We start from the raw sequence: 24,604 nt of genomic DNA on the forward strand, positions 1-24,604 counted from the left end.
TCTGCAGCCCAGAAATAAATCCTACTTGATCGTGGTGAATACTTCTTTTAATGTATTGTTGGATTCAAATTGCTAGTATCTTTTTGAGAATTTTGCAACCATGATCATCAGGGAAATTTTTCTGTAATTCTCCTTTTTGGTGGGGTCTTTGTCTGGTTTTGTCATTCATTTTGGCCTCAATGAATGAGTTTGGAGGTTGTCCTTCTGTTTCTATTTTTGGAACATTCTCAAAAAATAGCTATTACTTCTTTAAATGTTTGGTAAAACTCCCTTGGACTCCTGTTGGTTGGGAGATTTTTGATTACTAATTCAATTTCTTTCTTGTTATGGGTCTGTTCAAATTTTGTTTCTTCCTGTTTCAAATTTTTATAGTTTATATGTTGCTAGGAATTTATCCATTTCTTCCAGATTGCCCAATTTGTTGGCATATAATTGCTCCTAATATTCTCTTATAATTATTTGTATTCCTGCAGTACTGGTTTTGATCTCCCTTTTTTCATTTGTGATTTTATTTATTTGGGTCCTTTCCTTTTGCTTTTTGATGAGTCTAGCTAGGTGTTTATCAATTTTGTTTATTCTTTCAAAAAACCAGCTCCTACTTTCATTGATCTGTTTTTTTGTTTTTGTTTTGTTTTGTTTTTTGATACCATTGATATCTGCTCTCATGTTTATTATTTCCCTTCTTCTGCTGGTTTGGGGCTTTATTTGCTGTTCTTTTTCCAACTCCTTTTGGTATAAGTTTAGGTTGTGTATTTGAGACATTTCTTTTTTCTTGAGGAAGACCTTGAATGCTGTACACTTCCCTCTTATGACCCTCTTTGCTTCATCCCAAAGGTTTTGGACTGTCATGTTTTAATTTTCATTGTCTTTCATGTACTTCTTAATTTTCTCTTTAATTTCTTGGTTAACCCATTCACTCTTTAGTAGGATGTTTTTAAACTCTTAAGTATTTATGGTTTTTCCATATTTTTCTTTGTGGTTGACTTCAACTTTCATAGCATTGTGGTCTGAAAATATGCATAGTAAGATTTTGATCTTTTTGTACTTGTTGAGGGCTGATTTGTGACCCAGTATGTGATCTATTCTGAAGAATGTTCCATTGCACTCAAGAAGAATGTGTATTCTGCTGTTTTAGGATGAAATGGTCTGAATATATCTGTTAAGTCAATCCATCTGGTCCAGTATGTCATTCAAAGTCATTGTTTCCTTATTGATTTTCTGCTTAGATGATCTACCCCTTGCTGTAAGTGGGATATTAAAGTCCCCTACTATTGTTTTATTATCAATAAGTTGCTTTATGTTTGTTATTAATTGAATTTAGACCTAAAAATTGAAAGTGAGGGGATGGAGAACCATCTATCATGCTAATCGACATCAAAAGAAAGCCAGAGGAGCTGTAGTTATTTCAGACAAACTAGATTCAAAGACTGTAACAAGAGGTAAAGAAGGGCATTATATCATAATTAAAGGGACTATCCATCAAGAAGATCTAACAATTATAAATATTTACGCCCCCAACTTGGTATTACCTTCATCTTTAAATTTTTTTTTTTTTTAGTTTGTTTTCTACCAACAGAAACTACCTTTCTAGGTTCTTTGATTTTTTTTTCCCTACCATCAGTCAAATCTTTAATAAATACCACCATCTGCTAATTAAACATACTAGCTTACTAATGTGTAGTGACAGAAGGCAGATCAGTGGTTTCCTCGGGGAGACGAAGGAGGGAGTACAAACTGGTACACAGAAACTTGTGGGTAGAGGATGTGTTGTCTATCTTGATTGTAGTGAGAATTTGATTTGTGTATACATATGTCAGGACTTTTCCAATTGTACATTTCACAGAACAGAGTACTGACCACTATAAGATCACAACAAGCTACTGGGGACCTGTTCAAATTGTACATTTCAATATGTGAACTTATGTATGTCAATTATACTTCAATAAAGCTGTTTTTTTAAAAATTTAGTTGGAAACTTGCTCCAAGAAATACATAATGTAAAATTTGCCAATAAATGTTAATTAAAGGGATAGCCTATATTACTAAAATCCCTGAATTATTTTTACCCTTATTAAACCTTTTGGGTTTTTGCAAAATAAATTATTTTTCCCTTAACTTGTCATCTCATTTAATAATAAAAACAGCAAACACATATTCAATGTTAACCTTGTACCAGGCACTGTTCTGAGTGGGTTTATATCTATCATTGTTCCTCCCAACAACTAACTGAAGTATACTGTGCCTCCATTTTCCAGTTGAGGAAATTGAAGGTCTAGCAGTTAAATAACTTGCCCAAAATCATATTTCTGGTAAGGCAATATTCAGACCGGCCAGGCCCTTAGTCACAATAATGTACTGCCTCAAGCTTTGTACAGATAAGTATTTAACATTTAAAATACTTTTGGTAACATATTATATGTTAAGTTTAAATGTACTCTAAATTTTAAATGACTCAATCTGTGAAAGTAACCAAAATCAAAATATTCTCTGAAGATGCTGCATATTTGCATACGATAGTATTATTTACTATTTATGTTCCTAAACTGCCTTTAAGTAGTTTCAGTCAGGAGTGTCTGGGTGGCTCAGTCACGAAGCATCCAATTTCAGCTCAGGTCACAATCTCATTGTTTATGAGTTTGAGCTCCACACTGGGCTCATAGCTGTCAATGCAGAGCCTGCCTTGGATCCTCTGTCTCCCTGTCTCTGTCCTTCCCCTGCTCACACACTCTCTCAAATATAAACACTTTTTTAAAAATTAAAAATGATTTCAGTCATAAAACCTGATTTTATCCTTACCTTGTATTTTACTTTCAAACTAATTTTCCCCTAGAAGTTATGCCTCATAATTTTAAGCTCATTTTCTATATCTTATTTTGTGAACCAGTGATTCCTACATGTGAGTTTTGAACATAATTTTTATATGACATAACTTGTTGTTTAGCAGTGAGCATTAAGGACTAAGGAAGTCCATCACTGGGGAGCCTGGGTGGCTCAGTCAGGTGTCTGAGTTCAGCTCAGGTCATGATCTCACAGTTCCTGGGTTCAAGCTCAGGGTTGGGCACTGTTCTGACAGCTCATAGCCTGGAGCCTGCTTCGAATTCTGTCTCCCTCTCACTCTCTGCCCCTCCCCTGCTTGTGCTCTTGCTCTCTCTCTCTCTCCTCTCTCTTTCCAAAAAAAAAAAAAAAAAAAAATCATCACTAAGAACCAGTGACCAGGACATCATTAAAGAATGGGAAAAAGCTGTATTTTAAAGAAAATTGATCTTTAAATATCCTCTCAACTAATAGTCTGGTTTTGTACTACACCAAGTGTATCTAGTTTACCTATATCTAGTGTACTAGGGCTTTTCACAATTAGTTTCCCTGCATAAATGTAAAAATAAGCAGCAGCCTCTGATTGAGTCATTATTGAATCAGTGCCTGAGACCTTAAAGTTGGCTGCAGACTTTAAGCACCACAACCTTCAATAATTTTCTATTAAAAGTGCTGTTTAATTTAAAAGACATTTAATCCTCTGGGCAGATCATTAAAATTAATATACATTTTATTGGTACAATTTGTAAGTTTTCCCTCATTTTCCTATTTCCTGAAATCCATTTTTTTAATGTTTATTTTTTGAGAGAGAGAATGTGAGCAGGGAAGGGGTAGAGAGAGAGACAGAGACAGAATCCAAAGCAGGCTCCAGGCTCTGAGCTGTCAGCACAGAGTCCGATGCAGGGCATAAACCCACGAGCACCGAGATCATGACCTGAGCTGAAGTTGGATGTTTAACTGACTGAGCCACCCACACATCCCTCCTGAAATCCATTTTGATCTGACTTTGCAATATGTTTGCAACTTGAAATTAATAAAAATCCTCCTTGCTTAAAAAAATAAAATCTGCAGTTGAGAATCATATTAGGTTGATCCATTCTTTCCTGTTTTCATTCTAGATTGTTGTATTTAACTTTTCTATACTTGGTTGTTTCCACTATTGGTAAACTGTGTCAGTTGACATTTGTGGAGTTGTTAGGGAAGCAACAGAAGCTGTCATGTTCTAGAGGCCAATGTTTTAATTGTAAATGGGACTGAAATTGGAATACTTCAAATAAAATCATTCTATATAGTAACACAGGAACAAAATGAAATTGAAACTATTCTCAGGCTTTATATCACTAGTAACAGCAAGCTTTCCAAATTTGATTTGTTTAGGCTTACATTTCAAACAAGGATTTGAAATAGTGGTCTATATCCTTAACTCTGCTTACTTACCTTTCACTTGCCTCTCAAACTGCAAAGTTGAGCATGTGCTGCATACCCATGACAAATAAATATTCAGTAGTTTTTTTTTCTTTTTTAAGTTTGTTTATTAGCAAGCTGAGGAGGGGCAGACAGAGGGAGAGAGAGAATCCCAAGCAGACTCCACACTGCCAGTGCTGAGCCTGATGTGGGGCTTGAACCAACAAACCATGAGATCATCACCTGAGCCAAACACTTAACCAACTGAGCCACCCAGGCACCCCAATATTCAGTACTTTTACTCCCCTCTTCCCTATCTCTCTTCTTAAACTATTGACAGTGCCTTCTAGTCAAAACCAGTGGACTGATGTTGCCATGACATTATTGGAGTTTTGCAAGCATTGGGCACTCACCACCATTTCCTCACATGGGATCCAAAACCTCACCCTGTCTTGACCCTCTTTTTTCTCAAACTCTTTACTGATTGCCCAGTCTACAGCTGCCTCCTTTGGAGACTGGTGCTCCAGGGTTCTACCCTCAGTCTTCTTGTCCACATACAGGGAAATGTCATCCACTCTCATAACTTAACTTTTTCACCTCACCTCCTAGTCTTTAAAAACTCTAATGCACTACTGCTCCCTGCTGCCAAATGAGAGAAGCCCAAACTCTTGAGCATGGCATAGATTCTTCTAACCATACAGTAAGGGCACATGATGGGCACATTTCTATATCCCCATTGTCCAGCCAAGTGAAACTCCATGAGCCCTCGATAAAGTTTTGTGGGAGGAAGGATTCCTCTAATTAAGCCAAATTTGAGTTTCCTCTTTCAAAATCTCCACCCCCTCAATTTCCTAGAATTCTTGCCCTACCCCACTCAGCAGCCTCCACAGGATTTTGACCTACATCTACTTACACTTCAGTCTAGAGCAAAACTTTCCTGCTCATCCCATCTCTCTGTCCCAACCCAATCCCAGCATCTACATTAGCAGAGAGCTGCCAGTGCGTGGAAATGATCATCACCATCAAAATGGTGATACAAAATCTTGGCTACATGTTAAATCTATGAAGTTTGCTGATGACCTATAGCAGAATTATGCCATTCTTCCCGTTCTAGTTTTATACCACTTCACACTTGACATACGATGGGAAGGCAGAGTCTGGAGGTCCTCGAAAGACTATTTCTCTTTTGTTTCTAACACTCAACTCAGTTCCTTGAACATAAGCGGACATTCAGAAAAGTGCACTCAGTAAGACTGCACTCAAGCTTACAATTTACCAGGGAAGATAAGCACATAATTCTAAAGTGTATGGTAAATGATAGTAAATACAGACCATGTCGTATGCCTCTTGTGGCCTGTAAGGACAACAAATTTTCAATAAATCCTTACAGAGTTTCTGGATGAACAATTCTAGTGTGCAGTGTAATGACTCCCACAGGAAACAAAACTCCATTGCCCTGCACTTTTCTCCATTGAGTTCTTTCCTCCATAGCTACACAAAAGAAAGCTGTCTAATCCACACTGCTTTTACACGACAGTTTGTCAAATTTTGTGTACAGTCATCATAAACAGGTTTCTCTTTGCAGGTTAAATATCTCCAGCCCTTTCAATTATGTAAAGTATTTATCACTATCCTAGTCCCTACTCTGGAATTGACTGTGTCAGTGTCCCTTAAACACATGTCATCAATGCTGAACAATGAATTCAGAAATGTCCTAATTAATCCATTTCTCAGGCTTGAAAGGCTTTGGAATTATTCTCAACTAGTCATCTTCTACATAACATTACCTTATCTGCATATGGCACTTTACAGCAGGCACATTTTCCTCTTCTACTTCTCCCACATCTATCTCTTCCTGGTTCAGGCTCATCACCCCAGTGGACACCCTGTGTCCATTTTTTTGCTTCCTTGCCTGCTGCTGCCATACCTGTACTCCTTACACAATACTGTCATATGTGGGTCAGCAAACACTCATTGAGCATCTATGATGTGCAGTGCTCATGCTTCAGGGCATTGCTTATGAGTAGAACAAGGCCTGTCCTTTAACTGTGGAGATGACAGCCTTCATCTGACTATACCACTGTAGAGGGTTGCATTGCAGCATGGGTGCACCCAGGATTGAGGGTGAAGAGGAGCATCCCGCCATAGGATGGCATTTGACTAAACTTTTAAGAATGGTTGGAATTAAAAGCAGAAGAGCATTCCGGTCTGAACCAGGGGGTAGGGCATGAAGAGTCTAAATGTACACTGATTTAAGGAGCTCCTGAGCAGAGTAGAGGGACAGAAGCTCTGGATGTGTAGCAGAATGAGCAGTAGTACTAAGTGTCCGTGAAAGGAAGATTAGAGCGGGTACCATTCTCGGAGTCTGTTCTGGATGATCGGTAGCCTGGAAGAGGGGACTGTTACGCTCCCACTTCCATTCATTTCCAGAAATCAGTTGGCACTTCCATCTCTCAGTGGTTGAAGTCTCAACATTTGGACAGGAAGCTCTGCCTAGCAGCTCTTGAAGAGGTGGCTGGAAAGCAGACCAGGAGTACCCCCAGCCCCGGCAGTGCGACCTTAGACATTAATTTGTGGGAACCTGATTGTCAGGGCTGTGGCGAGGATTAAGCGCGATAATAGGTACTCAGTGTGGCCTTACTGTAAAAAAGTTACTAACCACTGGAACGATTTGGGAGGGTGGCACCTGCGGCCGCTCAGCGCCAGGCATCCGTTACCTGGGCGACAGCAGCCGCAAGGACTCTCGTCCGCGTCCCACTAGGCGTGTGCTAGCAGCTGGAAGACTAGACTCCGCACCGGAACTCAGCCACCGCGGACTCAGGCGGTGCCCAGGTCTCAGCGCCCTTTCCTCTGATTGGGTGGAACCAAGGGGCGGACGGACAAAAGAGGAGGTAGAGACTGGTTACTCCTGGGAAGAAGGCGGAGCCTTGTCGAGGAGGGCGGTGGTATTTGGCTGGCAGTGGTAGCCCCGCCCCCTCACCGCGATTTGGGACACAGACTTAGGTCAGTGGAGGTCCTACGCCTCCTAGTCATCCCAGCAACCAGTGACGCGGCTCGCCTGAGGTCAACCACTGGCCAACTGGGGAAAGCGGGACTGCAGCGTGACCCCTTTTCCGAGCCGCCTCCCAGCTCCCCCTATTCGGCGGCCGAGCGCTCCGCCAGTCCCTTCCTCCCTTCTCCTTAGTCCCGCAGTCTGGGAGGCAGGGGTCGGCGAGCCAGCTGAGTGGGAACCGCGTGGTGTACAAGGAGCCATTCGGCGACCGGTGAGGGGACTGAGGGGCTAGGAGGGCAGGGTTGGCGCGGGGCAGCGATCTCCAACTGTCGCCGGTCTTCGCCCCTCCGCTGTGGGCTGCTAGCGCCTGCAGCTGTTGCGAGCGCCGCCCCGGCAACGAGTGACGCTAAGGCACGCTGGGCGGCCTGCTCCTCCCAGGCCTTGCCCTCAGCCTGTCCTCGCCCGTCTTCCCCCGGTCACCTTCGGGCCCGCAGCCCCACGACGCAGATATCACCAGGCTAAGACGGATTAAAAGGGCAGCTTTAGCTACCAAGCTCTGTCGGCGTTAATCACCCCCGACTCCTCAATACGTCTTTGGTGCCCTGTCTAGCCCTCAAGGTGGACTGGCGCCGTGGGAGAGGAGCTGAGGTCGGAAGAGTTTCGCCAAGCAACTCGTGACGACCACCGTTGACGGAAGCGCCCGGAATTGGCTGCGCTGCGACCTTCTCAGGTGTGGCGTTCCTCTTACCGTGAATAGTTGTGTACATCTTCCCGTTAAGTACGAGGCAACAAGTCTTAAAATGAACAACCAATCTTCGTGCTTACTCTGAAAGCTCCCGGGGTTCGGCGTGGGGCTACGGAATGCCTACACTGCTCTAACCCTGTGAAGAAGGGTTCTTTGGGGGATCAGGGAAGGGATTTAAAAAGTCTTGCAGAACGTTTAGGATCCTTAGGGTCGAAGTCAGAGACAGACCCCATATTCAGGATCCTTCTTTAGAGGAACTTTCCTGAGGAGGGTAAAACCTAAAACTTCAGCAACCGCAGTTGTCAGACTTACACATGTTTTAACCTTCTTTTCATATGAAACGTTATAATAGTTTCCTTTACTGGGTTCTCCCAGGCAGGAGTGTCAGACCCCTAAAGTTCCCTGTCCGAGGTCACACAGCTAATACTTATTATGGAAGAACCAGAATTTGGACACTTGCCTCTGTGGTTCCCCTATGGATCTTGCAGTTCTGTTTCAGTAAACCAAAGCAGAGTATTTGCAGTACCTGCAGTAGATAGGGCTACGGAGGATAAGATGACTGGAGAGAGGCTTCCTACTCCTCCAGGAATCTAACATTTGAAAGACTTGTATGCCAGTTTAATACATCATGTTTAAAAAGCATTGAGTGCCCTATGTGTGCCCAACTTCTTGCTAGGCCCAGGGAAGGTTCAAAACAATATATATAGTCCCTTCTTATATTCCAGTTCTGGGAAGCTCTGCCCCCTCTGGGTTGCAGTTTTGCAACCGTGTGTCAAAGGAACACAGGGAATAGACTATCCTACTATGTATGCTCTCTCCCTGCCAACATCCGCACCTTGTCCACACTTGCCAGTTCACAGGAAAAAAATTGTGAAGGGAGAACTTCCAAAAGAATGTATTTGAGTCATAATCAGTCTTGGGCACTTGGGATGGGAAGCAGCTGTCATTCCTATTTCCACCAGCTCCTTAAACATGTCAGACTGGACCTGAAGCTAGAAGGGGTAACTTCTTTTGAAGTACTGGATCTTGTTTCTTCTGTGGAAGAAAAGAAAGTAAGGAATAGCCACTCTGGTGCTCTAGATTCCACACTCCATCCTTACCTAGAAAAGGGGCTGAAACCTTCCCAGAATGGATGGGAATCACTGTTTCCTGTTACTTTCACTGATTACTCAGAATAAAACCAAGCAAGGGGATGGGCTGTGGGGTGTGAAGGCGCTCAGCAGAGCTTCTCTGAGGAGGGGCTATCGGAGCCAAGCACTGAGTGAAGGGGGTAATGGGCTTTGTAGGTGGAGCTATAAATGGAAAGGCCCCAGAGTAGGTAATTGATTTTAATAATACATTTCATTTGGGGCATCTGGGTGGCTCAGTCGGTTAAGTGTCTGACTTAGGCTCAGGTCATGATCTTGTGTCTCATGAGAACTGTGCTGACAGCTCAGAGCCTGGAGCCTGATTCAGATTCTGTGTCTCCCTCTTTCTCTGCCCTTTCCCCACTCATGCTCTCTCTCTCTCTCTCGCTCTCTCTCTCTCAAAAATAAACATTAAATTTTTTTTTAAATAATACATCTCATTTAACCCAATATATACAAAACATTATCATTTCAACATATATATAATCAACATTAAACATTATTAATGAGATATATTGCATTCTTTTTTCATACTAAATCTTTGAAATCAGGAGTGTAGTTGACCCTTTACAGCACATTTCAGTTTGGACCAGCCACATTTCAAGTGCTCAGTCACATGTGGCTCAAGACTATTATAGTGGACAGTACAGCAGGAACAATCCTCAGTCCCTCTCCTGTTCCAGTTTTACCCAGCTCTGGCTTCAAGATGGAGAAATTGTGAGATGATCACTTGCCTCTTCATCCTGCCCCAGAAATGTTGGCCCAGCAGAACAGATAACTAGAGAAGAAAATCTTTGTAGTGACTGAAGGACACAACTCAGAAGAAAAAGGACTAAACTGCTCTCATAGTAGATTGTTAGTAAATGTACTAAATCCTAATTAATTACCATACTCTTGATCTGTAACATGTGATCAATTAGATATGGTATGAAATCCCTGCAAAATCTATTAAGACACAAAAATAAAGTGATATGAAACTCAGAAGCTTATTTTTAATCAAGTGTAAATGTTAATTTTTTCATTAGCTTATATTACCTGTTTTTTATTAATTACATATGTAGCATTTGTAAATATTTGTAAGTATTAGATGCTTGAAAGTTACTACTTTAAAATACTGAGCATTTAGGACTTTTCAGTAAATCACACATAATTACTTCCTTCCCTCTTTCCAAGCCCTCCTGTACTTTTTTTTTTTCCCTCCTGCACTTACTTTTTTTACACTTAAAATGAATTTGGTGGTTTAACAACTTCAAAACCCTCAATTGACAAAGTGGTTAGGACAGTCTAAAAATCTTTTTTTGTTTTGTTTTGTTTTTTGCACAGTAATTTTTTTTTTTCCTTTCAGATTTCCTCCCAGGGCAAGTTCCAGCATGGGGTGAAGTACAGAAGAGAGACTTGAAGGGTGCACTCTGGTACTGAGTTACCAAACCTGCTCCCTAGATCAGGGTCTGTCTTATTTCCACATTTGTAATGGGGCAGGGGTTGGGGGGAGAATTGTATCTTTCTTTATATGTCACTCGTATGCATGTTTGTGTTTGTGCATTTGTCTTCCCTTCCTTGGGCATGTGCCCTGGGAGGCAGGGGGGCGGTTTCCCAGAAACTTGGCCTGAGAGGTGCCATGGTCCCTGCAGACGCCCAAGTAAAGTGGAACACACACCAGGGAATGTGCATTGCTCTCTTTGGCATTTGGGATCAAACACTGAGTCCTGAGGGAAGGTTTTATTCACATGAGGGTAAAAGTTCTTTTGAATTGAAGACCAGCTAGAGTAAGCTGCCCAAGTGTCTGGGCTGAAAGTTCCCTATGAAAGAACTGAGAGACTCTCTAAAGACTGCTTTAGAGAGGTCTGCAGAGGGGCTCCTGCCCCTGCTTGCAGTTTGTGCTTAAACTTATTCTCTTTGAATAAGATATCTGGGATTTAAAATACTGCAGACCAAAAAAAGAGAGAAAAAGTGTGTGGGATGGGAGGAATGTCATAGATGGGACAGAAATTTTGAGAGCAAAATGTAAATAGATGCTGAAGGTGAAAGAGTGATTCATAATACTTTTCTTTAGTTTTTTAAATTTGAAAATGGCCATTAAAACAATATTCCCCTCTTCTTTCTCTCCCTGCTTCTGTCCCCTCTGCTCAGTTTAAATTCATGTTGTCCCTCTTCCTTCATCTTCGCAGGGTACAGAACATCCTGCTTCAAAGGCATGAGAAAAGAACATCCTGTATTGGCCACTCCTGCCCAATGTGGAGGGGAGCAGAAGCTCCTGAGCCCACCCCTGAAGGTTTGTGGCTTTCAAGACTTTTTTTTTTTCTTTTTTAAATGTTTATTTGTTTGTTTTTGAGAGAAAGACAGCCTGAGTGGGGAAGAGGCAGAGAGAGGGACACAACATTTGAAGCAGGTTCCAGGCTCTGATTTGTCAGCACAAAGCCTGATGCAGGGCTTGAACCCATGAGCTGTGAGAAGTCGCATGCTTAACCAACTGAGCCACCCAGGCACCTCTCAAGGATTTTTTTCAATGGATCCTATTTATGGGATGTTTTAACCAGAGCTCTAGGTATTTATGATGTTTCCATCTGCCAGTAAGAAAATGATTGCTGACTTGTTTGCTTCCTCTCCCTGACCCGTTGAGTGATAGTCTATAACTCATAGTAACTGCACCTAATCTCCACTGAATTTAGCTGGGACCAATCCTTGGACCTTGAGGGAAGTAGTCAGTGATGAGGCCCACAGGAGGTTCTGTAAAGAAAGCCTGACTCTGCTCCCAGACAGCTACCTGGACCAACTTGTTAGGATTCAGGGATAACATCTGAGATAAAGACAATTAGCAGAACAGATTCCATCCCCATAAGGGGCTTTTCTGCTATTCTGGGTTCTCAGATCCCTGGAGCTAGGGCAATGAAGGATGTCTGTAGAATGTTTGCAAACAGCTTGGATGAACTGAGAATTAAGAAGGAATGCTTCTTCCTTCTCCCCAGCTTTTCCTGAAAATGTGAAAAGCACTTCTAGGAAAATGCCATCAACTTTCAATATTATTTTTTGTGGACTACACATGTTCCTTTTCACCCCTTCCAGGGTTGCTTTCACCCAGGTCCAGAGTTGCTTTCTCAAGGTTAGGCCAGAGAACTTTGAAGCTGTGTACCAGTGTGGAGTGGTTGTTTATCAGGTATTGTCCAAAGCCAAGGTGCAGTACTTTGGGGTTTCTCAGATACCATCCTTTGCCCAGGCCCCAGCCCTTTTTGCCCAGGCTTCTGCTTACGTATGGGTTTAGGCTTCATCTCATTGCCCTCCTTGACCTTCCAGGTCTGGCTGGGTTCACACTGGTGACTTAGGAAACCAGGGTCTCAGGGGAAGGTTATCCATGTGGTCTAGGGGAGTTTTGGAAAACTGGTCTGCAGATTCTAGGTTCCTTTTCTGGTAAGCAGGCTCTGTGGCCCAGGGGCTTTCTCATTGCCCATCCCTTCTTGGTGTTTCCTAGTGTATCTCCAGGCTAAGACCTCTGGCCTAAGGACAGAAAACTGGCTGGGTACTCCTCATCCCCTCCCAAGCAGAGTTTTGGAGGCAAACTCCCTCTCTGAATCCCTCCTGCCCTTCGTGGTGGCATGAAGACCTCCTTCCCCATATTTCTAGGAGTCCTATAGCTTTGCCTCTTCTTGGAGAATGGAATGCAGGAGATGGCCTAGCTGAGGAAGTTACAAGAAATGAGGGACTCTGTGCTCACCTGGCCATTCCCCAAGGTGTAGCTGTTACAGCTTTAACTGTAGCATACAGTGACTTTCTCCCTATAGGGCTCGCAGTGAAGGGTGAACTGGGCTGCAGCGCACCCTAGAAAAAGACACAGAGTCTGCTTACAAGAAAAGGAACCTAGAATCTGCAGACCAGTTTTCCAAAACTCCCCTTCTTCCCTTTGCCACTCCCTTTCTAGGCCTTCAGAAAACGGAAAATAACACGCAGTTTGAGGAAGTGCACCCTGGCGTGGGAGTGGCACACATCCCTGCCAGCCTGCATTCCGGGGACTCCACCCCCCCCACGCCCGGCTTGGCCCTCACCATGTTAGCTGCATCAGAGATGGCGGCAGCAGCAGGAAGGCCTTACATATGCAGTGAGTGTGGCAAGAGCTTCCGCTACAGTTCGGTGCTGCTGCGTCATGAGCGTGCTCACGGCGGTGACAGCCGCTACCGCTGCCTAGACTGTGGTGAGTGCTATGCCCTGGCTGCTGACCTCCGTGCGCACCGACGCGCCCATGCTGGCCAAACACTCTACATCTGCAGTGAGTGCGGCCAGAGCTTCCGCCACAGCGGCTACCTCGACCTGCACCAGAGTGTACATAGACAGCGCAGCCGCTCCTGCTCTTGCCGTGCCTGCGGCCGCAGCTTCCCACACCTCCCGGCTCTGCTGCTGCACCGGCGCCGCCTGCATCCCCCAGAGCGGCCCCGCCGCTGTCCGCTGTGTGCCCGCACCTTCCGACAGAGCGCGCTACGCTTCCACCAGGCGCGCGCACACCCGTGGGGGTCACCCATCACACCCACCGACCCATTGCACCGCTGCACACAATGCCCACGGGCGTTCCGCAGCTACGCAGGGCTGCGGAGCCACGCGCGCGTCCACGTGGCCCGGAGCCCTGGAGACTCCACACCTCCGCAGCCTCATGCTCCGGGTGCACACCAGTGCAGTGTGTGTGGGAAGAACTTTGGTAAGAGCTCAACACTAACACGACACCTGCAGATTCACTCAGGTGAGAAGCCCTTCAAGTGCCCCGAGTGTGGAAAGGGCTTCTTGGAGAGTGCCACGCTCGTGCGCCATCAGCGCACACACACAGGTGAGAAGCCCTACATGTGCGGGGACTGTGGGCGCCGGTTCAGCGAGAGTTCCACCCTTTTGCGCCACAGGCGCAGCCACCAGGGAGATCGGCCCCACGCATGCACTACATGTGGAAAGGGCTTTGGGCAGCGCTCTGACCTAGTGGTGCACCAGCGCATACACACAGGCGAGAGGCCCTTCCCATGTGCCGAGTGCGGCCGCCGCTTCAGCGACCGTTCTGACCTCACCAAGCACCGGCGCACACACACAGGCGAGAAACCCTACCATTGTGAGTTGTGTGGCAAATGTTTCACGTGCGTATCTAACCTCAACGTGCACCGGCGCAACCATGCTGGTCACAAGCCCCACAAATGCCCTGAGTGCGGCAAGGCCTTCAGCGTGGGGTCCAAACTGGCACTGCACCGCAAGACACACCTGGGCGAGCGGCCAGCAGAATGTGCTGAGTGCGGCAAGTGTTTCAGCCACAGTCGCTCCCTCTCACAGCACCAGCGGGCCCACACACGAGCGCGTGCCGCCACCGCTGCCATCCAAGCAACCGCAGGAGCTGCCCTCATCTTTGCAGGGCAGGCAGAACAGGAGAAGCCGGACTTTTTGTGTCCCAGCTGAGGGAAACTTGCTGAGAAGTTTCTCTGGAATGGGCTCAGCAAGTACCAATATACTGCCACAGGGATGGTGGGGCAGCTCTGCAAATGGGAGTCTGTATAAAAACAGCATGGCTGTCTGTCACCCCCTGTCACGCCCCTACATCCATTTCCCTTGTCAGCTCTTCCTGTCCATCCTTCCTGCTACCTCTGGGGTATAGGTGCAGGGAACTGGGAAAACCTAGACATGGAAGAAAGCCCAGGTATTGGTGTGTTCCCATTGCTGCTACTGTGCCCTCAAATGTTTTCTTCCTGGTTTCCCACCTGTATTGTCTTCTCTTGTCCCGTCCCCTTTTTCCAGCCTGAGTCTCCTCTAGCTCTCCTTCCTGGATACTTTTGTTGTCCTGCCTCTTCAGGTAATGATCACAGGGTGGCCACAGGGACAACCCACCTGCCTTGCGGTCTTCTTGCCTCCTGGTTCCACTTGACAGCTTCTCTGCTGCTTTCTCCCTGGGCTCTGAGAGATGGGAAATTTTTAGGCAGAGATAATGAGATTTCTCATTTCTGTGAAAGGCATCCTGCCATAAGCAATCAGCCTGCTGCCCAGCAGAGAAGGCCCACTCCAGTGAGGGTGGGCAGGAGCCCTCAGCAAAGCATCCACCTGTCCCATGGGCCAGACCTGATGGTGTCCAGATCAAGGTCCCTCTCAGGACACTGTTCTCTAGCTAGGTGGGCCACATTAGCTTTGGGACCTAGACATAGACCACATGGATAAAGCAGGATACTGCCAAATGAAACATCAGAATGTTATATCCAAATCAATCTTGGAGCCATGGGGAAACAGCTCCACAGAGGCAGTAGTGCAGGGTAGAAAATCTGGAGTTGTCCAGTGATTTTTTTGCTTATGGCTGTTGAAATAAAGAGTTGTTTGTCTGGGTTCCAGATACCAAGAGCCTCTTTTCTCAAAGCTTGAGGCTGCTGTCTTTGCAGACTTCAAGAGTGATCCAAGGGCCATGCTCTTTTGAAGTTCCAAGATATCTTGTCCCCTCCCAAGTGATCTTGCATGTAGTGCCCCCTTGATTTTGCACTGGAAGGCAAGACTCTTAAGGCCTATACACTTGGTTCTCAGTGAAGAGTACAAATGTGGCTCAGGCTCACATACCTCCATTCCTGCTCCAGCTATCCCTCTGGAATGACCCAGTGCTCTGCATACTGTCACAGCCTGCCCTGCTTGAGCACAAGAATAGGTATGACACTCAACTGAAAAGGACTGCAAAGTGTCAAACCAAATTGGGAAAGAAAGCTAGGTCCTTGACGTAGGGGCCTACAGAGAGAGAAACAGGGCCTGCACCTATGGTGCACTCAGGCACATTCTAGCAGAGCCTGCTTCCAGAGGAATAAGGATTCCCATTCTTCAGGTGCCAAAACATTCACTCTGCTCACACACAACTGTAAAATACTGAGTTTATTCTGTTGTTTAAGAAGGCTAAAGTAGCCTGTCTTGGGTTTTTTTTGCCCCCCACCCTACACTCCCTGTCACCTTAGTTTCTGGGGACTAGGCATCTGGCCCTTCTCTTCCTTGCTCCCCTTCAGTCCCTAGGGTCTGGCTTCTCAGAGCCCAGGAATGCTCACTGTTGATGGAGTGTGGTCAGAGCTTCAGGAACCAGAGAGGGCCTGGACTCATCATCAGACCTCAGGGTCACAGAGGCAGAGATATTGGGGCAGGGTTCCAAAGGGCCAGGTGACTCCTGTGGAGCTGGGAGCAGGGCTGGATGGCTTTTGCTGCAGTGAGCTGCAACGCTGTCTGGCTTCTCAAAACGCTTGCCACAAAACTCACAGGGGAAGCGCAGAGTAGCAGCTGTCTCTGCATGCTTGCGCCGGTGCCAGTTCAGGGAGGCCTTCTGGCGGCAGGTGAACCCACAGATCTCACACCTGAGCCAGGGACAGCGGAGGGAAGGACAGTGCTTCAGCCCATCTTGACTTCCCCATGGCAGTTCCCCCGCTCCAACCCACAGCCCTACCTTCCCACCCATACTACCTCCCCCACACTCACTGCAGGGGCTTCTCTCCAGTGTGGATGCGCCGGTGGATGACGAGGTTGCTGCTGGTGCGGAAAGACCGGGCACAGAACTCACAGATGTAGTCCCGGGTGTCTGCAGGTGCACAGGTGACACCCTAGCATTCATCCCCAGGCTGTGGCCCCTCCTCAGCCCAACCCACCTGCCAACCCTCACAGGAGTACTGTCCCCATTCAGCCTGCTTATCCCACTCCTCTCAGCCCCCAAAAGTGCTCTGTGGCTGTCAGCAGCCAACCTGTTCCTTTTTCTCTGAACCTGCCAGCACTAACAGCACCTGCCCTTTGCCCTTCTCCAGCAGCTCTCACAGGCCCACTGTGCTTTTTCTCCTGTACCTCCAAGCCTCAGGGCAGGGCATACTGGAGGTATCATCACTTCTTGTGGCATCCTTTAGACATCTGTCTCACCCCCACCTGTCAGACGGCACATGTATGCTTACAGCCTTCTTCCCCATCACTCTACCACACTGCACAAATCTCTGGCTCCAGGCCCTCTCCTCAGCCAGCACTCCATATTTCTGTTCCCTGGTCTCCCTGTCCCTGGTCTCCCACCCTTTTCAGAAACTGCAATTGCAGGCATGCCAGTTCCAGCAAGGGCCTTCTACTACTTTGTCCTGCTGCAATAAGCCTGTGATTCCACGCTGCCAGTCCAGCAGCCCGCTGACTTTCCACTGTGCCCCTCCACACTCCCGTTCCAAGGCATCTTTGTAGCCTTCCTTCACTCATACTACCCATTCACTGGCCCCTCTCTTCCTCAGCTGGACCTGTTTGGCTAAAATCCAACTTAGGGTGAACAACATTTGGCCCGATCCTGCACAGGTGTGCTAAGAGAAGTAGAAACAGAATCCACAATCCATGCCCCCCACCCACCCACCAGCCTCTACTTTTCATCCACAACCACAAGTCTAAAGAGTCCACCATATGCCTCTGTATTTCACTCTCTCACTCACAGGAGTCCAATAGACAATTATTCCATACTACCTCCTCTCTCTGCCAGCCTCATTCAGCAGTGATCTTATTTTTCAAAGTCACCAAGAAGAGAAAAGCCAGGAGAGAATACCCACATCTTCCTCCTTACCTAATCTATCACCAAACTTGTTTGTGACCATTTATGTGAATACTTGCTCTACTGTAGCCACCTTCCAATTGTGCAGAAACACACCTTTTCTCCCTGACTGCAGGCTGCCCACCCCACCTAGGCATCAGTAACCTTTACTCTCAGTGGGATCCCTTTCCCCTCTGTGCCCCCAAGCTCACAGCTCTCCAGCTAAGACCCCATTTCTCTACTTGTCTTCACAGCAAAACTCCAAAGAGTAGTCCATATTCTCTATTTCCACTTCTTTAGCTCCTCTCTGCCTTGAACTAATTCGATTCTGGCTGTCCTCTCCCTTGTCACATGCCACCTTGTTATGTAGTCAAAGTCCTCATCCTCATCTTACTCCGTCTTATAGCACTGGCACAACCCACCCTCTGTCCCTCCTCCCTGGAGCAATCTCTCCACTTGGTTCCTCAAGTACTGCTCTCTTCACTTGCCTCACTGGTCACTTTGTAGCTGCCCTTTCCACATGTCCCATTCATTACTCTTCTGTACCTACGTTCACTCCATGGAGGTATACTCCACCTTCAGCAACAAATGTGCTTGTGAAGCACCCATGTGCTTGTGATTAACACTTTTTCCCCCTCCCCCCACCATCTCCAGACTCCAGATTCATATCTTCTGGGATGCCTAAATTATCATGTCCCAAATAAACTGTCCCTTTCCTAAAGCCTCTCTCATTTTCAGGAAATCACATCACCTCTTTCCAGTTGCTCAAGCTGGAATCCTTCAAGTCAGCTTGATGCCCTCCTGCCCATCCACCTGTGGCCAATCTGTCCTCCTCACAGCAGCCCTTCTAGCTCTACTTTCACGCTCACATCAGCCTCCAGCCACTTCTTATCAACTCAACTGTACCAGCGTGTTAAAGCTGCCATCACTGCACACTGCACATTCCTACAGCCCCATTTCTCCACATGGCAGTCACAAAGTCAGTTTTAAAGTCAGTTGTGCTCCTTTTAAAGTCAGTTGTGTCGTTCTGCTACACTACACCCTGGTGCCCATCTCATTTAGCCAGAAGCCAAACCATCTTTGATGGTAGTGTTAGAGGTCCCTGCTACCTATCTGACCTCTCTTCCTTCCTTTCTAACTTCCTGGCCCCCTCTCCATTCCTGGTACATTCCATGCAGATGCCAGTTCAGGGCCTCCCCAGGCCTGCCCATAGACATGGACAAGCCTCTATTCCTCCCTTCACATAGGTCTTTGCTCAAAGGAGCTTCCCTTTCTACAAAAGAAACTCCTCTCTCATGCTCTCCATCCCTTCCCTGCTTTCACATCTCTTTGTATCCCTGTTATCACTAGAGTGGATGCCTCTGTTCACTTTTGTATCCTACACCTAGAACAGTCTCAAGCAGGCAGGTGCTCAACACACAGAGAGTTGAGTGTTGAGTGAGAATCATCCCACAGAGGGGTGTGATGGCACCTGCAGATAGGAGGTGATAGGCCTCACAGGGCAAGTGAAGGGACCGCCAGGGGGAGGTGACAGAACCCACATGGAGAAGTGACGGGACTCATGGAGAAATGAAAACACCCAGAGAGAGAGGTGAAGGGACCCACAGGAGAGGGAATGAGGAGGCATTTCTACCACTCACCACTGTGCAATTTCACATGCTCCTTCAGGTGTTTCTTAAAGTTGAAGGACTTCCCACAGGCTGGTTCTGGGCAGGAAAAGGACTTTTGGTGGATGTGCTGGTACTTCTTGTGGTGCTAGGGAAGGAAACAGGTGGTCTCAGGGAGACCACCAGAGCTGACCCAGCAGGCAGGCTCCTCTGCCCCCTCCCCATCCCCCAAAAGTTCTGTCACCACCAGCTCACATCATCCTGGCCAGTCCTCACCTGTATATAAGTCCACCATCCCATCCTGACACCAAACTCTGCCCTCACCCTATTCTGTCCTTGACTTCCATTACCTCACCTTTTTGCCACAACCTTCCTTACAAGGACCAGTTCCCTGAACAAAGTGCCATTCTGGTGACACTCCTGGTTCCCTAACCATGGATTTGCTGTCTGCTGGGAATAAGAACACAATTTGGGTAGGTATGATTATCCTCTTTAATATCAATATTAATGTACAATAATATCACCTAGATTGCCTACTTTATTGCTAACCATGGGTATACATTATATGGTGTTTTCCTAAATCTTCTTTAGAAATACACACACACACACGTGTATGCTTTCAACCTGGAACACTTTTAGGGATTGTGTGTTCTTCTTTAACTCCCTGATTATTTGTTGGAAATATTTCTCCTGTCTGACCTAATGTCACATTCTGGCTCACTAAATTCCATGGGCTTTCCCCTTATCTATAATCCCGCTTTCCCATAGTTAAACTGCTGCTGGTGGCTGCTTCAAGTGTCCTCCATTAACAAGCTCAAGTGCGTTTGACTAGCCCTGGTAAAGTTCTTCTCAGCCCAGGGATTTCCTGCCCAAATGCCTTCCACCCTTGCCTCACCATTCCTCTGGTCTGGGGTCTCTGCCTCAGCACTTGGGTCTGGGAGGGCTCTGGATGAGTGTGGGGGCTGTGGCCCTTCCCTCTTTGTGCCCCAAACCTCTCCTGCAGTTAGGCTGGGGACAGGACCATCTTCCAGTCCTCTAGCACTAGAACTGCCTGCTCAAGTGAACAGGGCCAGGTGGCTGAGTGTGGACTCAGCAACCCCAGCACCGTCACACACTAGCTAAGGAGTCTTGGGAACTGCTTAACCATTTTGTGTGCTTCAGTTTCCTCATTTGCAAAGCAGGAACTGTATCAGCACCTACTCCATAGGGATCTTTTGAAGATCAAAAGACTTGACCCATGTCAAGTGCTTAGAACAGTCACTAGCACTCCAAGAGCCTGAGGAATGCCATCATCATCTCCACGTGACCCTTGGAGGGCCCTGGGCAGCAGCTGTGTACTGGTGGCTTGGTTTTCTGCCTTATCTACCAGCTGTCTGCTTTAGTGATTATTAACTATAGGTAAGCTCTGCAGGTCCACCCCCATCTTTCTCTTCCCATCTCTGAATCCACCCACATTCCAGGCTTCTTTGCTTCAGCTTCTCCTTCACCTCAGCATCCCCTTCAGCGCTTCTCACCTCTGAAGTCACATAAAACCCAATCTGTGCCCCTCACATTCCTCACATTCAAATACTGTCGGTTGGAGAAGATCCGTCCGCAGCCAGGGAAGTCACAAGGCAGCAGCTCTCTTTTGGCAGCTTTCCTGGGAGGAGGAGGATAGGGAGGAGCATAAGGACTCCCACGGGCTCTCCTCAACTCCCTCTTCTCACTCTCCCCCCTCCAGCCCCGCTCTGCAAGTCCTACCTAATTCTCTTGGGGCCAATCTGTGCCGTGTCCTCCTCCCAGGCCAAGGTCAGAGAAGACTGGGCCTGAATCCCAGGGCTACGGGCAGCAAAGAGGGAGCAGAGGGCCTCGAGGGAGGGCCATGTTCCGGGATGCCCCTGCCCTCTGTCTCAGCCATCAGGTTACCTGGCCAGAGGCTCAGTCTGCTGGGCTGCTTGAGGGGTCCCTCTGAGTTCTGGCTGTACCCCAACTTCGGTAGGAAGAGCTCCAGAACTCGATGTTGATGAGGATGGTACAGCAAGAGGATTCAGGAGAGCTGCTGGGGCTGGGGGTGTTTCCCCCTCCTTAAGTGTATGGGTGACAGGGGAAGGAAGGAGTCTGGGGGCATCTGGATCACTGCTGAAAAGAGAAGGAAGAGGAGGGCATTATTTCCCTGGGCTTTCAGCTAGCCCTGAGCCCCCGAAATGCTAAGATCCCAAACTCAGAACAGCCCTACTCCTACCCAGGATCTCTGTTCACACCTGCTTTCAGCTTTCATTCTGCCCTACAGCCTAACTTTACCACCTTCCACCCAATTCAAAGCCTCCAATTCTTTCTGCCTTCCCCAATGCCCATCCTGCCTTCCCCACCAAGTCTACAAAGGTTTGGAAGCCCTGGCCAGCTGCTCCCTCCCTCCTCCTGCTCTGTTCAGCATCCTCCTTCAGCCCCAACTTGCTCATCTGGGGAGGAGCTGTAGGTCCATGGGCTGGCCTCACTGAGCATCTCCTCTTCGTCCTCGTCTTCCTCCTCCCCCTCTTCTCCTGGGGGCGGGAAGGTCTCCAGGAGGGGTCCTACTTCCCTGCTGGACCAAGGAAGGCAAGCCTCAGGCTCTGCTCCTTCACCTGCACTGTCCACCCAAATCTATCCTATCCCTCCCACCCCCAACCTCACCTGGGTGACCTGGCCTCCTGAGTCCTCTCATCATGCTCAGATTCCAAACCTGTAGGGTCAAAGGGGAAGGAACTCTGGGCTGGAGGGATGAGGACAGGTGTACTTCTAAGGTCTGAAGTGGTGGGAGGACTCTTGGGAAGGAGGAGGGTGCAGAGGCTACTGGAGTGGGAAGGGATATTTTATTTTAGAAATGATACATTCACATGGGTTCAGAAAATAAAAGTATAAAAAAGTACACTATGAAAAGCCTCTTTTCCAATACTGTTCCCAATCACCTATTCTTCCCACAGACAGCCTGGTTTCCTACATGCCCTTCCAGAGATATTTTATACATCCGTTAAGTGCATACATACATTCTTTCTCCTCTTAGTTTTCCACCAAGGGTAACACAACATACGCCCTATGCTGTTTTTTGCTTTTTATACCTGAAAATATATTTAAGGATATATTTTCTTGTAAGCATAGTTTTTTCATTGAGAAAGGATAATTTTTAGACAATGAAGCTCTAAGCAAAAGAGATGGGAACCTCTTCCCTTCCTTTTCTCCACAACTCTTCTTTCCCCCAGCCTACCTGCAGGTGCTTGCCCACTCCTGGCCTCTGGGCACCAGCTTCTTGGGGCAGTACTTGGCCGGAAAACTGGCTTGGGCTCCTCTGGAGATATGGGTCCTGAAGAGGGGCCCCAGGAGAAGGTGTGGCCCGCAGAGCACTCCCACACAAGTCCCCCATCTTGGCCCCCGGGCCCCCGAAGCCCAGGCACCAGGCTGCATTCTCGGCTGTGGGCATGAGACAGGAGCACCAGATACTGCAGACCCTTGGGGGGCAAAGGCTCAGGACCTGGAATGGTGAAGACAACAGTCAGGGCAAGTGGGGAGGCCTCCTACTCTCACTCTGGGGCTACATTCAGCCCTGTCCCCCAGCCCCCTGGGCAACCCCAGTCTAGTCCATTTTATCATTCTTCAGAGCCCAGAACCTCCCCAAGGTCCTGAGACACTGCTCTCTTTTATACAGGACGTTCCCATCAAACTACCCTGGGCTCCCCAATTCTCCACCTTTTCCCAAACTCACTCAGATCCAATCTCCTTATGGAGAATGCTGCTGGGTCACATCACTCACTCCCTGTTGCCCCTCTTCTCACCCTGGCTCCTGACCCCCTAACTTTAGCTATTCCCCACCTACCTGCACAGAGCACACAGCCTGAAGAAGTGTACCTGCCAGGGTAGGGAAGAGAGGCAGTTTAGGTAGGGGTCCAGGCCAACTGCTCTCAGCACTCCCACACTTTTAAGGGACCAGTCCTAAGGGCCCCTCTATTCACTGGGGACCAACAGGAGGGCACAAAGGCCACAAATCACAGAGGCGGTTCTGCTGAAATGAGAAATCTACGGGTGGTAAGGGGCAATGGGCCACCACCTGACCCTGGGAGGGGACTGGGTGTTACAGCCTGGGTGCCCTCCCCCAGAGTCCCGCCCAGGCCCCTAACCGGTCCAACAGGAACTTAGCGAGTTGCGAGTGCAGGGAGAAACCCAGCCGCTCCTTGAGAAGGCACCACTGCTCCATGTGGCCACCTAGGCGGATGCGGCACTTGCTGCGGCGCGCGTCCAGCTGCCTTCGCTTCTCCTGCCGCCTGCGGGATGCGTCCACCGGGGAGGAAGCCATAGGCACCAGGACCTACAAGGTGGAGGAGACACGCATATGGGCGTACCTGATCCCGGGCCTCTGGCTCCACCCGCCATTGGGGCCTCAGTTTCCTCATCAATGAATTGGAGCAAAACTAAGTCATTTCAATAGCATCCCCTGCCATTGGGCCCAACTACTCCAGCTTACAGGACATGTAAACTAGCTCTGTGGAGTGGGAGGCAGGGAGACAAAGTCAATGTCAGAACAATGGCCTGACCCCGGGCATACTGAAGTGTAGAAACGGAAGCTATGGGGAAGGGGCGTGAGACTTTCATGGAGAAATTTCAGCTGGGGCTGGATGAGGGGTTGGTAAACAGTTTCACCTTGAAGAGAACATGGGCCTTTACTGGTTGTTGGGGGAAGGGGAGGTCGTGTGTTTCGGGGGCGCTCTTCATAGCGGGGTGAATGTGGGTGGGGGCGGGGTCTGGAGGGCTCTCCCACCCGGTCTCCCGCCGTCCCACTTAACGCTGTGTGTAGGGCTGGCCAATTCCACAGGCAGCTACCAGGCCACCCAGAGCGCCCGCCGCGGCCCACCCCGACTCGGCCTTACCTGCGCGCCCCCACCCGCCCTCGCCCGGAATGCGCCTGCGCCTCCCTCGCCTTGCGCGCAGGCCCGGAGAGCAGAGATGGACAAGGGCCCACCTCGCGCGCACAGCCGCCGTTTCTCTTTTAAGAGGAACCCGTCCCCCTCCGCGTCGGAGCCTGCAGCCGGGAACAGGGGCCGGGGCTACTGGGAGGGCAGAGACAGAGGCCCGCAGCGCGCGCCTGCGCATTGGCCACCTAGCGTAGCGCCTGCCGGGAGGTGTAGTTCCCGCAGGAATTGCCCAAGCACTTCGCTTAGCGCCAGGGGAATTGTGGAGGGGTGGCTTTTGTGGCAAGCGCCCGCGCATGATGGGGAAATGAATGGTACCAAGCCCTCCCTCTGTGTGCCGACCCCAGCCTCTCCAGCCTGCTCATGGATGTTGCCTCCACAATTACTATTTTGTAATTCACCTTCAATTTCTCTCTCTCAGTTGCCATCAACGGGCACACATGCAGTGCAGAATCAGCCACCCTAAAAAACCAACTAGACTCCTCTCTAG

The 24,604-nt window shown here is 48.0% G+C and overlaps 2 protein-coding genes across 9 annotated transcripts; one reads left to right on the top strand and one right to left on the bottom strand.

The window, feature by feature from the left end:
* The first annotated feature begins 7,072 nt into the window (after positions 1 to 7,072).
* ZNF672 (zinc finger protein 672) lies at positions 7,073 to 15,416 on the top strand. 2 transcript variants are annotated; one of them, XM_043583884.1, is made up of 6 exons: positions 7,081 to 7,481; positions 7,821 to 7,940; positions 10,428 to 10,528; positions 11,251 to 11,354; positions 12,146 to 12,236; positions 12,996 to 15,416. In XM_043583884.1, the coding sequence occupies exon 6, from the start codon at positions 13,121 to 13,123 to the stop codon at positions 14,495 to 14,497; it is 1,377 nt and encodes a 458-aa protein (XP_043439819.1). In that variant the 5' UTR covers positions 7,081 to 7,481; positions 7,821 to 7,940; positions 10,428 to 10,528; positions 11,251 to 11,354; positions 12,146 to 12,236; positions 12,996 to 13,120; the 3' UTR covers positions 14,498 to 15,416. The 2 variants fall into 2 exon arrangements, with proteins under 2 accessions (XP_043439809.1, XP_043439819.1); XM_043583874.1 differs by lacking the exon at positions 12,146 to 12,236 and having other exon boundaries at positions 7,073 to 7,481.
* Positions 15,417 to 15,922: 506 nt separating this feature from the next.
* Positions 15,923 to 24,265, bottom strand: ZNF692 (zinc finger protein 692). 7 transcript variants are annotated; one of them, XM_043583922.1, is made up of 12 exons: positions 24,165 to 24,265; positions 23,326 to 23,513; positions 23,025 to 23,056; positions 22,419 to 22,682; positions 21,848 to 21,896; positions 21,633 to 21,755; positions 21,104 to 21,313; positions 20,939 to 21,016; positions 20,759 to 20,837; positions 19,232 to 19,346; positions 16,526 to 16,625; positions 15,923 to 16,404 (listed from the first exon to the last, which is right to left on the bottom strand). In XM_043583922.1, the coding sequence occupies exons 2-12, from the start codon at positions 23,499 to 23,501 to the stop codon at positions 16,101 to 16,103; spliced, it is 1,530 nt and encodes a 509-aa protein (XP_043439857.1). In that variant the 5' UTR covers positions 23,502 to 23,513; positions 24,165 to 24,265; the 3' UTR covers positions 15,923 to 16,100. The 7 variants fall into 7 exon arrangements, with proteins under 7 accessions (XP_043439857.1, XP_043439839.1, XP_043439849.1 ...); XM_043583904.1 differs by having other exon boundaries at positions 21,104 to 21,316; XM_043583914.1 differs by having other exon boundaries at positions 21,633 to 21,758.
* Positions 24,266 to 24,604: the final 339 nt, after the last annotated feature.

This window comes from Prionailurus bengalensis, chromosome A1 (genome assembly GCF_016509475.1).
Source record: "Prionailurus bengalensis isolate Pbe53 chromosome A1, Fcat_Pben_1.1_paternal_pri, whole genome shotgun sequence".
Taxonomy (NCBI): Eukaryota; Metazoa; Chordata; class Mammalia; order Carnivora; family Felidae; genus Prionailurus; species Prionailurus bengalensis.

Bases quoted from the DNA above. Each gene is read 5' to 3' on its own strand.
- ZNF672 (XM_043583874.1), top strand. From the start codon at position 11,315: ATGTGGAGGGGAGCAGAAGCTCCTGAGCCCACCCCTGAAG. The intron at 11,355-12,995 runs GTTTGTGGCTTT...CTCCCTTTCTAG, and splicing joins TCCTGAGCCCACCCCTGAAG to GCCTTCAGAAAACGGAAAAT.
- ZNF692 (XM_043583899.1), bottom strand. From the start codon at position 23,501: ATGGCTTCCTCCCCGGTGGACGCATCCCGCAGGCGGCAGGAGAAGCGA. The intron at 21,897-22,418 runs GTAGGCTGGGGG...TTGACCCTACAG, and splicing joins GAGTGGGCAAGCACCTGCAG to GTTTGGAATCTGAGCATGAT. The intron at 21,759-21,847 runs GTGAGGTTGGGG...TCCTTGGTCCAG, and splicing joins CAGGAGGCCAGGTCACCCAG to CAGGGAAGTAGGACCCCTCC.